This window comes from Anomaloglossus baeobatrachus, chromosome 7 (assembly GCF_048569485.1).
Source record: "Anomaloglossus baeobatrachus isolate aAnoBae1 chromosome 7, aAnoBae1.hap1, whole genome shotgun sequence".
Lineage (NCBI taxonomy): Eukaryota > Metazoa > Chordata > Amphibia > Anura > Aromobatidae > Anomaloglossus > Anomaloglossus baeobatrachus.
This window is the reverse complement of record NC_134359.1, coordinates 307688243-307702065: the sequence shown is the minus strand read 5'-3', so window position 1 is coordinate 307702065 and position 13823 is coordinate 307688243. Positions and strand designations below refer to the sequence as shown.

At 52.2% G+C, this 13823-nt stretch overlaps 1 protein-coding gene across 1 annotated transcript; it reads right to left on the bottom strand.

The window, feature by feature from the left end:
- Positions 1-11772: 11772 nt before the first annotated feature.
- On the bottom strand, positions 11773-12669 carry LOC142246850 (taste receptor type 2 member 129-like). The gene has a single exon (XM_075319901.1). It carries the CDS (start codon positions 12667-12669, stop codon positions 11773-11775), a length of 897 nt encoding a protein of 298 aa, XP_075176016.1.
- Positions 12670-13823: the final 1154 nt, after the last annotated feature.

Sequence of the window (13823 nt, the reverse complement as noted above, 5' to 3'; positions counted from 1 at the left end):
TGAAGCTCAAAGCTCAATGAGGTTACAAAACCAATTTAGTGCTTCAGTAAGTCAGTAACAAGTAGTTAGGAGGGTTCAAATCAAGAAATTGATAAGGGTGCCCATACTTTTGCACCGGTCAAATTTTGTTTAAATGCGGATTGCACATTTTCTGTTAGTCCAATAAACCTCATTTCAATCCAGAAATATTACTGAGACCATCAGTTATTAGATATATGAAACTGAAATAGCAAAACCCCAAATTGTTATAAAGCAAAAAGGTTAACATTAATAGGGGTGCACAAACTTTTTCATATGACTGTATATTCAGGTCAGACATGAGTATCTGGACCTGGGACCTCAGATGAATATATGCAGGTCAGGCTTGTGTGACCGGACCTGGGACCTCAGATGAATATATGCAGGTCAGGCTTGTGTGACCGGACCTGGGACCTCAGATGAATATATGCAGGTCAGACTTGTGTGACCAGACCAGGGACCTCAGATGAATATATGCTGGTCAGACTTGTGTGACCAGATCTGGGACCTCAGATGAATATTTGCAGGTCAGACTCGTGTAACCAGACCTGGGACCTCAGATGAATATATGCAGGTCAGACTTGTGTGACCGGACCTGGGACCTCAGATGAATATATGCAGGTCAGGCTTGTGTGACTGGACCTGGGACCTCAGATGAATATATGCCGGTCAGACTTGTGTGACTGGACCTGGGACCTCAGATGAATATATGTTGGTCAGACTTGTGTGACCGGACCTGAGACCTCAGATGAATATATGGAGGTCAGACTTGTGTGACCGGACCTGGGACCTCAGATGAATATATGCAGGTCAGACTTGTGTGACCGGACCTGGGACCTCAGATGAATATATGCAGGTCAGACTCGTGTAACCAGACCTGGGACCTCAGATGAATATATACAGGTCAGACTTGCGTGACCGGACCTGGGACCTCAGATGAATATATGGAGGTCAGACTTGTGTGACCGGACCTGGGACCTCAGATGAATATATGCAGGTCAGACTTGTGTGACCGGATCTGGGACCTCAGATGAATATATGCAGGTCAGTCTTGTGTGACCGGATCTGGGACCTCAGATGAATATATGCAGGTCAGACTTGTGTGACCGGATCTGGGACCTCAGATGAATATATGGAGGTCAGACTTGTTTGACCGGACCTGGGACCTCAGATGAATATATGCAGGTCAGACTCGTGTAACCAGACCTGGGACCTCAGATGAATATATGCAGGTCAGACTCGTGTAACCAGACCTGGGACCTCAGATGAATATATGGAGGTCAGACTTGTGTGACCGGATCTGGGACCTCAGATGAATATATGCAGGTCAGACTTGTTTGACCGGACCTGGGACCTCAGATGAATATATGCAGGTCAGACTCGTGTAACCAGACCTGGGACCTCAGATGAATATATGCAGGTCAGACTCGTGTAACCAGACCTGGGACCTCAGATGAATATATGGAGGTCAGACTTGTGTGACCGGATCTGGGACCTCAGATGAATATATGCAGGTCAGACTTGTTTGACCGGACCTGGGACCTCAGATGAATATATGCAGGTCAGACTTGTGTGACCGGACCTGAGACCTCAGATGAATATATGGAGGTCAGACTTGTGTGACCGGACCTGAGACCTCAGATGAATATATGCAGGTCAGACTTGTGTGACCGGACCTGGGACCTCAGATGAATATATGCAGGTCAGACTTGTGTGACTGGACCTGGGACCTCAGATGAATATATGCAGGTCAGACTTGTGTGACTGGACCTGGGACTTCAGATGAATATATGGAGGTCAGACTTGTGTGACTGGATCTGGGACCTCAGATGAATATATGCAGGTAAAACTTGTGTGACCAGATCTGGGACCTCAGATGAATATATGGAGGTCAGACTTGTGTGACCAGATCTGGGACCTCAGATGAATATATGGAGGTCAGACTTGTGTGACCGGACCTGGGACCACAGATCAATATATGCAGCTCAGGCTTGTGTGACCACGGCACCTACCCCCAGCATGTATACACAAGTCCCACCCCATTTACAGGGCATCCACAATAGAATCCAATACTAAGACCACCATGAAGAGCAGAAATCGCCTCTGCTGTCCCTGGCTCTCAGGTCTCCAGAATTCGGTATCCTTGGCACTACAGATTATTCCTCATCAGGACTCTGCTGTCTTTGGACCTGAGGATTTGATGGTGGGAAGATCTTCTGTTTCTTCCACTGGTGTAGGAAATATGTAAATGGTGCTGTTCTAGAGTTACATGTAATACCCGTGTATCATGTGGCGGCTCGGTGGATGGACCGCGACTCTCGACTGTTGGGCGCCAACAACTGTGATTTGCAAAGGAAATGATAACCTCCATGTAATGAATCTGCCGAACTCTACAAATAATCACCCGGAGAAGAGCGGATTTACATATGTTACTTACTGCTTATTTTACTTCTGCAAATACATTTATCTCATGGAAATGACGGTAAAAAGAGAAACATCTCCCCAGCGCGTCTTCCCGATGAGCCTTCATTATAGCGTCTGGGGGTCATTATCAGTAAAGACTTTACAGCCGCGATTCCTTAGAAAGTCTGAGAGTCGGATCCTTGTAGATCTCAAGTTCTGCTGAGACTTGACTGCAGAGCAGTCGTGTGGCCCTCACAGGTCTCCTGGGACGGGATCGAACCCTTCCAAGCTCTTTATTGCAAATACATTACAACATCGAAATGTCAAAGTTACCCCAACATATCTGGCTACATGTCGGGTAACCAACAGCGCATTAAACTGTGCCGCCCCCACGACAGCCGACGGGCTGCTCGGACCCGGATCCACAGTGGCTTGAGGGGTCTCCGGATCGGAGGCGGGTCGCGCGGCTACCTCGGAAATAAAAAGGGGGAAATGTGTTTTGGGTGGTGAATGGGATAATGTTCATGACGCCACCTACGGTGTATGGTAATGGGAGAGACCACCGCTGCGGTTGGGGAACCCGGTGACGATGTTGAAGCAGCAGGATGTTTAACCCCTCCGTGGGTATGGGGTTTGGTGTCCTGGGGCCCGGTGATGGATGGAGTGGGGAACCCATCGGGGGTGAAGGGATATCGGGTACTCACACAGTTCAAAGTCACTGATGCTGACACCAGGTAAACCAAACTCTTGAATGCTCTGTTTCTCTTAGTTGAGCACGCTGGGTCCGTGCCCCTTTGGTGTTGCTGGTTGGTCTGAAGCCTTGTCCCTTGGCACTGTGTGTAACTTGGTGGATCCCTTTTGCCTAATACTACTCGGGTCCTGCTCACCTGCATGGCTCACAGGGTTCACGCTTGGGATTTTCTGGACACTTGTGGGAAGTCCTATTCCCCTCGTTGCGCTAGTACCCGATTCTGGAGCGGGTGGGGAACGGTTCCTGAAGATTCCGTTCCCGTCGGGTGAATTACTGGGCTGCGTGAAGCTACTACTCAGCCTAGGGTCCGCGTACCCCGTCGTGCCCTTGCCCCTGCCCGGTTGTAGCACAAGGCAGCCGGCCTGCTTTCTGTAGCAGCACCGTACCCCCCGTCACTACCCCCTGCGACCGGGGTTGCAGCTCCTTCTGGTCAGGCCAACATCTGGCACCTGGGACGGGTACAGGAGCCCAGCTCCGCAGCGTGACCTTTCCTGTCACTGATGTCTCACTACTCAACTCTACTCAACTACTAACATCTCTTCCCTCCCTCTTCCATCCCCCCAACAGGGTGGCCCTATTCCCCTCAGGCTGCCCAATGGGTGGCTGGTGGGTGTGGTGCATGGTGGGTGTGGTGCAGAGTGTTCCTCAGGATTTCTGTATACCTGTTGGTAGCAACACCAAATTGACAGGACCCGTAACAAAGGAGGAGCGGGTACCATGCGGAAGGGCAGATTGCATGGCACCCTTGTGACGACCTGATAGGCCAGGGCGTCACAAAACGACACACTGCTCTCACCGACAGTGAAGGCTTTTATTTTAATTATCAATTTTTTGGAGAACTTATTTGCCTTTCAGGTGTTACCATACAGGTGGTGCACACAGAAGAGCCATGGTTAATCCATAAGGAGTGTGGAAACAATAATTCCTTTTGGAAAGTAACTTGCAAAAATTACTTCTATTTTGGTATCAGTAACATGTTCACTGTTAGAAAAGAAGCAATGGCCTTGTAACAAGCTGATTGGGTGATGGAGGACGGGTATGACGGGTGATGGAGGACGGGTATGACGGGGTGATGGAGGACGGGTATGACGGGGTGATGGAGGATGGCTATGACAGGGTGATGGAGGATGGGTATGATGGGTGATGGAGGACGGGTATGACGGGGTGATGGAGGATGGGTATGACGGGGTGATGGAGGATGGCAATGACAGGGTGATGGAGGATGGGTATGATGGGTGATGGAGGATGGGTATGACGGGGTGATGTAGGATGGCTATGACGGGGTGATGGAGGATCGCTATGATGGGGTGATGGAGGATGGTGGTGATGGAGGACGGCTATGACGGGGTGATGGACGACGGCTATGACGGGGTGATGGAGGATGGCTATGACGGGGTGATGGAGGACGGCTATGACGGGGTGATGGAGGACAGGTATGACGGGGTGATGGAGGATGGCTATGACAGGGTGATGGAGGACGGGTATGATGGGTGATGGAGGACGGGTATGATGGGGTGATGGAGGATGGGTATTACGGGGTGATGGAGGATGGCTATGACAGGGTGATGGAGAATGGGTATGATGGGGTGATGGAGGATGGTGATGATGGGGTGATGGAGGACGGGTATGACGGGGTGATGGAGGACGGGTATGACGGGTGATGGACGATGGGTATGATGGGTACTGGAGGATGGGTATGACAGGGTGATGGAGGATGGCTATGACGGGGTGATGGAGGATGGCTATGACAGGGTGATGGAGGATGGCTATGACGGGGTGATGGAGGATGGCTATGACGGGGTGATGGAGGATGGCTATGACGGGGTGATGGAGGATGGCTATGACGGGGTGATGGAGGATGGCTATGACAGGGTGATGGAGGATGGCTATGATGGGGTGATGGAGGATGGATATGATGGGGTGATGGAGGATGGGTATGGCAGGGTGATGGAGGACGGCTATGACGGGGTGATGGAGGATGGCTATGACGGGGTGATGGAGGATTGCTATGACAGGGTGATGGAGGATGGCTATGACGGGGTGATGGAGGATGGCTATGACGGGGTGATGGAGGATGGCTATGATGGTGTGATGGAGGACAGGTATGACGGGGTGATGGAGGACGGGTATGATGGGGTGATGGAGGATGGGTATGATGGGGTGATGGAGGATGGGTATGATGGTGTGATGGAGGACAGGTATGACGGGGTGATGGAGGACGGGTATGACGAGGTGATGTAGGATGGCTATGACGGGGTGATGGAGGATGGCTATGATGGTGTGATGGAGGATGGCTATGACAGGGTGATGGAGGATGGCTATGACGGGGTGATGGAGGATGGCTATGACGGGGTGATGGAGGATGGCTATGACGGGGTGATGGAGGATGCTATGACGGGGTGATGGAGGATGGCTATGACGGGGTGATGGAGGATGCTATGACAGGGTGATGGAGGATGGCTATGACAGGGTGATGGAGGATCGCTATGACAGGGTGATGGAGGATGGCTATGACGGGGTGATGGAGGATGGATATGATGGGGTGATGGAGGATGGGTATGGCAGGGTGATGGAGGATGGCTATGACGGGGTGATGGAGGATGGCTATGACGGGGTGATGGAGGATCGCTATGACAGGGTGATGGAGGATGGCTATGACGGGGTGATGGAGGATGGCTATGACGGGGTGATGGAGGATGGCTATGACAGGGTGATGGAGGATCGCTATGACAGGGTGATGGAGGATGGCTATGACGGGGTGATGGAGGATGGATATGATGGGGTGATGGAGGATGGGTATGGCAGGGTGATGGAGGATGGCTATGACGAGGTGATGTAGGATGGCTATGACGGGGTGATGGTAGATGGCTATGATGGGGTGATGGAGGATGGTGATGACGAGGTGATGGAGGACAGGTATGACGGGGTGATGGAGGATGGCTATGACGGGGTGATGGAGGATGGCTATGACAGGGTGATGGAGGATGGGTATGATGGGGTGATGGAGGATGGGTATTACGGGGTGATGGAGGATGGGTATGATGGGTGATGGAGGATGGGTATGATGGGGTGATGGAGGATGGCTATGATGGGGTGATGGAGGACAGGTATGACAGGGTGATGGAGGATGGCTATGACGGGGTGATGGAGGATGGCTATGACAGGGTGATGGAGGATGGGTATGATGGGTGATGGAGGATGGGTATGATGGGTGATGGAGGACGGGTATGATGGGTGATGGAGGATGGGTATGATGGGGTGATGGAGGATGGGTATGACGGGGTGATGGAGGATGGGTATGACGAGGTGATGGAGGACGGGTATGACGGGGTGATGGAGGATGGCTATGACGGGGTGATGTAGGAAGGCTATGACGGGGTGATGGAGGATGGCTATGATGGTGTGATGGAGGATGGCTATGACGGGGTGATGGAGGATGGCTATGACGGGGTGATGGAGGATGGCTATGACGGGGTGATGGAGGATGGCTATGATGGTGTGATGGAGGACAGGTATGACGGGGTGATGGAGGACGGGTATGATGGGGTGATGGAGGATGGGTATGATGGGGTGATGGAGGATGGGTATGATGGTGTGATGGAGGACAGGTATGACGGGGTGATGGAGGATGGGTATGACGGGGTGATGGAGGATGGGTATGATGGGTGATGGAGGATGGGTATGACGGGGTGATGGAGGATGGGTATGATGGGTGATGGAGGACGGGTATGATGGGTGATGGAGGACGGGTATGATGGGTGATGGAGGACGGGTATGATGGGGTGATGGAGGATGGGTATGACGGGGTGATGGAGGACGGGTATGACGGGGTGATGGAGGATGGCTATGACGAGGTGATGGAGGATGGCTATGACAGGGTGATGGAGGATGGGTATGATGGGTGATGGAGGACGGGTATGATGGGTGATGGAGGACCGGTATGATGGGTGATGGAGGACAGGTATGATGGGGTGATGGAGGATGTGTATGACGGGGTGATGGAGGACGGGTATGACGGGGTGATGGAGGATGGCTATGATGGGGTGATGGAGGATGGCTATGACTGGGTGATGGAGGATGGCTATGATGGTGTGATGGAGGATGGCTATGACGGGGTGATGGAGGATGGCTATGACGGGGTGATGGAGGATGGCTATGACGGGGTGATGGAGGATGGCTATGACGGTGTGATGGAGGACAGGTATGACGGGGTGATGGAGGACGGGTATGACGGGGTGATGGAGGATGGGTATGACGAGGTGATGTAGGATGACTATGACGGGGTGATGGAGGATGGCTATGATGGTGTGATGGAGGATGGCTATGACGAGGTGATGGAGGATGGCTATGACGGGGTGATGGAGGATGGCTATGATGGGGTGATGGAGGATGGCTATGATGGTGTGATGGAGGACAGGTATGACGGGGTGATGGAGGACGGGTATGATGGGGTGATGGAGGATGGGTATGATGGGGTGATGGAGGATGGGTATGATGGTGTGATGTAGGACGGGTATTACGGGGTGATGGAGGACAGGTATGACGGGGTGATGGAGGATGGGTATGACGGGGTGATGGAGGATGGCTATGACGGGGTGATGGAGGACGGCTATGACGGGGTGATGGAGGATGGCTATGACGGGGTGATGGAGGAGGGCTATGATGGTGTGATGGAGGACAGGTATGACGGGGTGATGGAGGATGGCTATGATGGTGTGATGGAGGACAGGAATGATGGGGTGATGTAGGATGGCTATGACGGGGTGATGTAGGATGGCTATGACGGGGTGATGTAGGATGGCTATGACAGGGTGATGGAGGATGGGTATGATGGGTGATGGAGGACGGGTATGACGGGGTGATGGAGGATGGCTATGATGGTGTGATGGAGGACAAGTATGATGGGGTGATGTAGGATGGCTATGACGGGGTGATGTAGGATGGCTATGATGGGGTGATGGAGGATGGCTATGACGGGGTGATGGAGGACAAGTATGATGGGGTGATGGAGGATGGGTATGACGGGGTGATGGAGGATGGCTATGACGGGGTGATGGAGGATGGCTATGACGGGGTGATGGAGGATGGCTATGACAGGGTGATGGAGGATGGCTATGACGGGGTGATGGAGGATGGGTATGACGGGGTGATGGAGGACGGGTATGACGGGGTGATGGAGGATGGCTATGACGGGGTGATGGAGGATGGCTATGACGGGGTGATGGAGGATGGCTATGATGGTGTGATGGAGGATGGCTATGACGGGGTGATGGAGGACAGGTATGATGGGTGATGAAGGATGGCTATGACGGGGTGATGGAGGATGGCTATGACGGGGTGATGGAGGATGGCTATGACGGGGTGATGGAGGACAGGTATGATGGGGTGATGGAGGATGGGTATGATGGGGTGATGGAGGATGGCTATGACGGGGTGATGGAGGATGGCTATGACAGGGTGATGGAGGATGGGTATGATGGGGTGATGGAGGATGGGTATGACGGGGTGATGGAGGACGGGTATGACGGGGTGATGGAGGATGGCTATGACGGGGTGATGGAGGATGGCTATGACGGGGTGATGGAGGATGGCTATGACGGGGTGATGGAGGATGGCTATGACGGGGTGATGGAGGATGGCTATGACGGGGTGATGGAGGATGGCTATGACGGGGTGATGGAGGACAGGTATGATGGGGTGATGGAGGACGGGTATGACGGGGTGATGGAGGATGGCTATGACGGGGTGATGGAGGATGGCTATGACGGGGTGATGGAGGATGGCTATGACGGGGTGATGGAGGATGGCTATGACGGGGTGATGGAGGATGGCTATGACGGGGTGATGGAGGACAGGTATGACGGGGTGATGGAGGACGGGTATGACGGGGTGATGGAGGATGGCTATGACGGGGTGATGGAGGATGGCTATGACAGGGTGATGGAGGATGGGTATGATGGGGTGATGGAGGATGGGTATGACGGGGTGATGGAGGACGGGTATGACGGGGTGATGGAGGATGGCTATGACGGGGTGATGGAGGATGGCTATGACGGGGTGATGGAGGATGGCTATGATGGTGTGATGGAGGATGGCTATGACGGGGTGATGGAGGATGGCTATGACGGGGTGATGGAGGATGGCTATGACGGGGTGATGGAGGACAGGTATGATGGGGTTATGGAGGATGGGTATGACGGGGTGATGGAGGATGGCTATGACGGGGTGATGGAGGATGGCTATGACGGGGTGATGGAGGATGGGTATGATGGGTGATGTAGGATGGCTATGACGGGGTGATGGAGGATGGGTATGATGGGTGATGGAGGACGGGTATGATGGGGTGATGGAGGACGGGTATGATGGGGTGATGGAGGACGGGTATGACGGGGTGATGGAGGACGGGTATGACGGGGTGATGGAGGATGGGTATGACGGGGTGATGGAGGATGGGTATGACGGGGTGATGGAGGATGGGTATGATGGGTGATGGAGGATGGGTATGACGGGTGATAGAGGATGGGTATGACGGGGTGATGGAGGATGGGTATGACGGGGTGATGGAGGATGGGTATGATGGGGTGATGGAGGATGGGTATGACGGGGTGATGTAGGATGGGTATGATGGGTGATGGAGGACGGGTATGACGGGGTGATGGAGGATGGCTATGACGGGGTGATGGAGGATGGCTATGACGGGGTGATGGAGGATGGGTATGATGGGTGATGGAGGATGGGTATGACGGGGTGATGGAGGATGGGTATGACGGGGTGATGGAGGATGGGTATGATGGGTGATGGAGGACGGGTATGACGGGGTGATGGAGGATGGCTATGACGGGGTGATGGAGGATGGCTATGACGGGCTGATGGAGGACGGGTATGACGGGGTGATGGAGGATGGGTATGACGGGGTGATGGAGGATGGGTACGATGGGTGATGGAGGACAGGTATGACGGGGTGATGGAAGATGGGTATGACGGGGTGATGGAGGATGGGTATGACGGGCTGATGGAGGATGGGTATGACGGGCTGATGGAGGATGGGTATGACGGGCTGATGGAGGATGGGTATAACGGGGTGATGGAGGACGGGTATGACGGGGTGATGGAGGACAGGTATGACTGGGTGATGGAGGATGGCTATGATGGGTGATGGAGGACGGGTATGACAGGGTGATGGAGGACGGGTATGACGGGCTGATGGAGGATGGGTATGATGGGTGATGGAGGATGGGTATGACGGGGTGATGGAGGATGGGTATTACGGGGTGATGGAGGACGGGTATGATGGGTGATGGAGGACGGGTATGACAGGGTGATGGAGGACGGGTATGACGGGGTGATGGAGGACGGGTATGATGGGTGATGGAGGACGGGTATGACAGGGTGATGGAGGACGGGTATGACGGGGTGATGGAGGACAGGTATGACGGGGTGATGGAGGATGGCTATGATGGGTGATGGAGGACGGGTATGACAGGGTGATGGAGGACGGGTATGACGGGCTGATGGAGGATGGGTATGATGGGTGATGGAGGATGGGTATGACGGGCTGATGGAGGATGGGTATGATGGGTGATGGAGGACGGGTATGACGGGGTGATGGAGGACGGGTATGACAGGGTGATGGAGTATGGGTATGATGGGGTGATGGAGGATGGGTATGACGGGGTGATGGAGGATGGGTATGATGGGTGATGGAGGATGGGTATGACGGGCTGATGGAGGATGGGTATGATGGGTGATGGAGGACGGGTATGACGGGGTGATGGAGGACGGGTATGACAGGGTGATGGAGTATGGGTATGATGGGGTGATGGAGGATGGGTATGATGGGTGATGGAGGATGGGTATGACGGGGTGATGGAGGATGGGTATGATGGGTGATGGAGGATGGGTGTGACGGGGTGATGGAGAATGGGTATGACAGGGTGATGGAGGATGGGTATGATGGGGTGATGGAGGATGGGTATGACGGGCTGATGGAGGATGGGTATGATGGGGTGATGGAGGATGGGTATGATGGGTGATGGAGGATGGGGTGATGGAGGATGGGTATGACAGGGTGATGGAGGATGGGTATGATGGGCTGATGGAGGATGGGTATGACGGGGTGATGGAGGATGGGTATGATGGGCTGATGGAGGATGGGTATGATGGGGTGGTTATGACAAGGAATTTATGTGTGATGAGGTTGGTGCAGCCGTTCTTAGCGGTCATGAAGTCTGTAGGTAACCGTATACATAAAGCTGCAGGACACAAAGACACGATGATAGAGGTATTCCCATGTGTTTATTTCCTAAATCTACTAAACAAGTAACTCCTTTTTTATTTTATTGTTTCTATGTCTCGTTTCCTAGGTTACCGACCACCTCTGCAGCCCATTCAGCAGCACTGGAGAGCGCTCAGCACTGCAGCTCATACAGGCAGGAGGGAGCTGGGAGGAGCCGTGCGCTCGTGGCGAAGGTCAGGGGACAACCCCTTTTAAAAGAAGACTTTAAAGAAATAAAAAATCCCAGTCTTTCCATCAATGAATTCTTTATTGAGATTCAGAAGAAGACAATTATGTGATAAAGACGAGAGAACAAGGGCCTGACCTACGCCTTCACCCCACCGCACTGCCACATCCCAATCCAGGAGTCTTGAAGTCTTGGGTTTCCATGAATTAAGATACAAGACTGTCCGGGGCTGAATGTGAGCAGAACGATCAGATAAGAGCATTTACGCCAGAGAAGTGGAAGTTCTGCCCAATATTCAGTGAGGAGCAGGAGAAAAAACAGCAGATAGAAAGCCACCAGATGCTGCATGGTCCTGACAACTCGCTGAAGAGAGTCCAGACTGGTGGTGTCAGAGGTGGACATGCTTCTCCTCATCCTGTGGATGTGCACGGTGACCGAGACCATGATACACGTGCTGGTGACTATCATAAGCGGATACGATACAAAGTTACTGACGTACATGACTTCATAGAAGGGTTTGGAAGATACGTTATCTCCTGTGATGTTGGTGGAAGCGTTCTTCACAGAGTTTTCTGAAAGTAACTCTATCATGGCATTCAGGAAGCCAGCACACAAGGATATGACCTCCACCACCAGGATGATCCATGGCACCAACTGATCAATGTTGGTCTTCAAGAAGGAGAAATAACTGGCCTTGAAGTGCATGATCTTAATGTAATAGAAGAAGCAGAGACACAAGGTGAGCCAAGAGCTGGAGCTCATACAGTACAAAACCAGCGTGTATTCCAGAACAGACGTGTACTCATCGAGCGTCAACGAGGCCACCATACAAAGAACAGAGGTGAACAGAACAATAGGAGACGCCATGTTGGAGAAACTCAGTGCAAGCAGGATTTTATCTCTGGTGCTCAAGGATTGTCCATTAAAAATGCTTCTCAAAATGACAAAAAGAATGAAAGAGCTGGTGACGATCCCGACCACAGCTTCGAGGAGGGCTACAGTGAGGGCAGCCATGGACTCGGTCTCCAGAGCCATCGGTGAGAGGAGATCCTGACGTCTTCTGAGGTCCAGCAGAGCCTAATGGCAGGACACCTTCTTCTCTGATAAGTATTTGTCACCAGCTATTGCCGGCACCTGCATTTACATAGATATTTGCATCTATATTGGGCAGAGGAATATTTCACAGCACAAGCCTTCTCTCCCAGAATTATATGTTCAGGACTGTAGATTTCGGTTACTGGTGATTTCCACTTTATTTTCTGCTTGTAGATGGATTAGGATCAGGATTGGAGCCTCTGAGGCAAATATCTGATATACGTCTTCAGAGACTCCTGCGCCGGATCTTCCTCAATCTGCTCCAGAGATGCCTAGACATGTAGATGGAAGCCCACCTCCAGACAGACACCACACGATCTATCCTCTGTCCATCAACCCTGAGCTTAAAGCAACAAGAAACCTGTTGTTAACAGTTGACAGGTTTCCCGGCTCCTGGGCGCCCGTGATGACCTCTGCTGACACTTCCCGAGACCCTTTTTGTACTAATTACTTGTGATAAGTCCTAAAGACGATCTTCTAATTCTTCATTCACTTTAAGTACAGAAAACGTTTTTCCATTCCTTCATTCATTTTATAAGAGGGGTGGACTGTAGCTACCACATTTCTGCCCTGAAGACCCCAATCACATGGTGTAGTGTAATGTGAATAATGTCCTGCGTCCTTTGTGAATATAGGGATATGTGAATGATAATGTACAGTGGTGTAATGTGTAATGTACAGTGTAACCTGTGATATGTGGTGTTAGTAATGTTATGTAAGGTATACTGTATAGCAGTAGTAATGTATATGATGAAAATGGCACAGCAAACAGCAGAGGAGGAGTGGCACCATGACTGGCAGGGAAGCAGATGGACCCATGTCAACTGCACTAGAAGAACCCGAAGACCAAATATCGTCCCCAAAGGTACCTGACAACCGAATACTGAATACTGGCCCTAGAGGAACCCAATGACCGAATACCGTCCCCAAAGGAGCCTGATGACAAAATACTGAATACCTCTCACAGGGGAATACGATAACCAAATACCATCACCAGAAGAACCCAATGACCGAATACCATTCTCAGAGGAACCCTATGACTGGATAATGAATACCATCCCCAGAGTAACCTGATGACTACATACTAAATACTG

Bases quoted from the DNA above. Each gene is read 5' to 3' on its own strand.
- LOC142246850 (XM_075319901.1), bottom strand. From the start codon at position 12,669: ATGGCTCTGGAGACCGAGTCCATGGCTGCCCTCACTGTAGCCCTCCTC.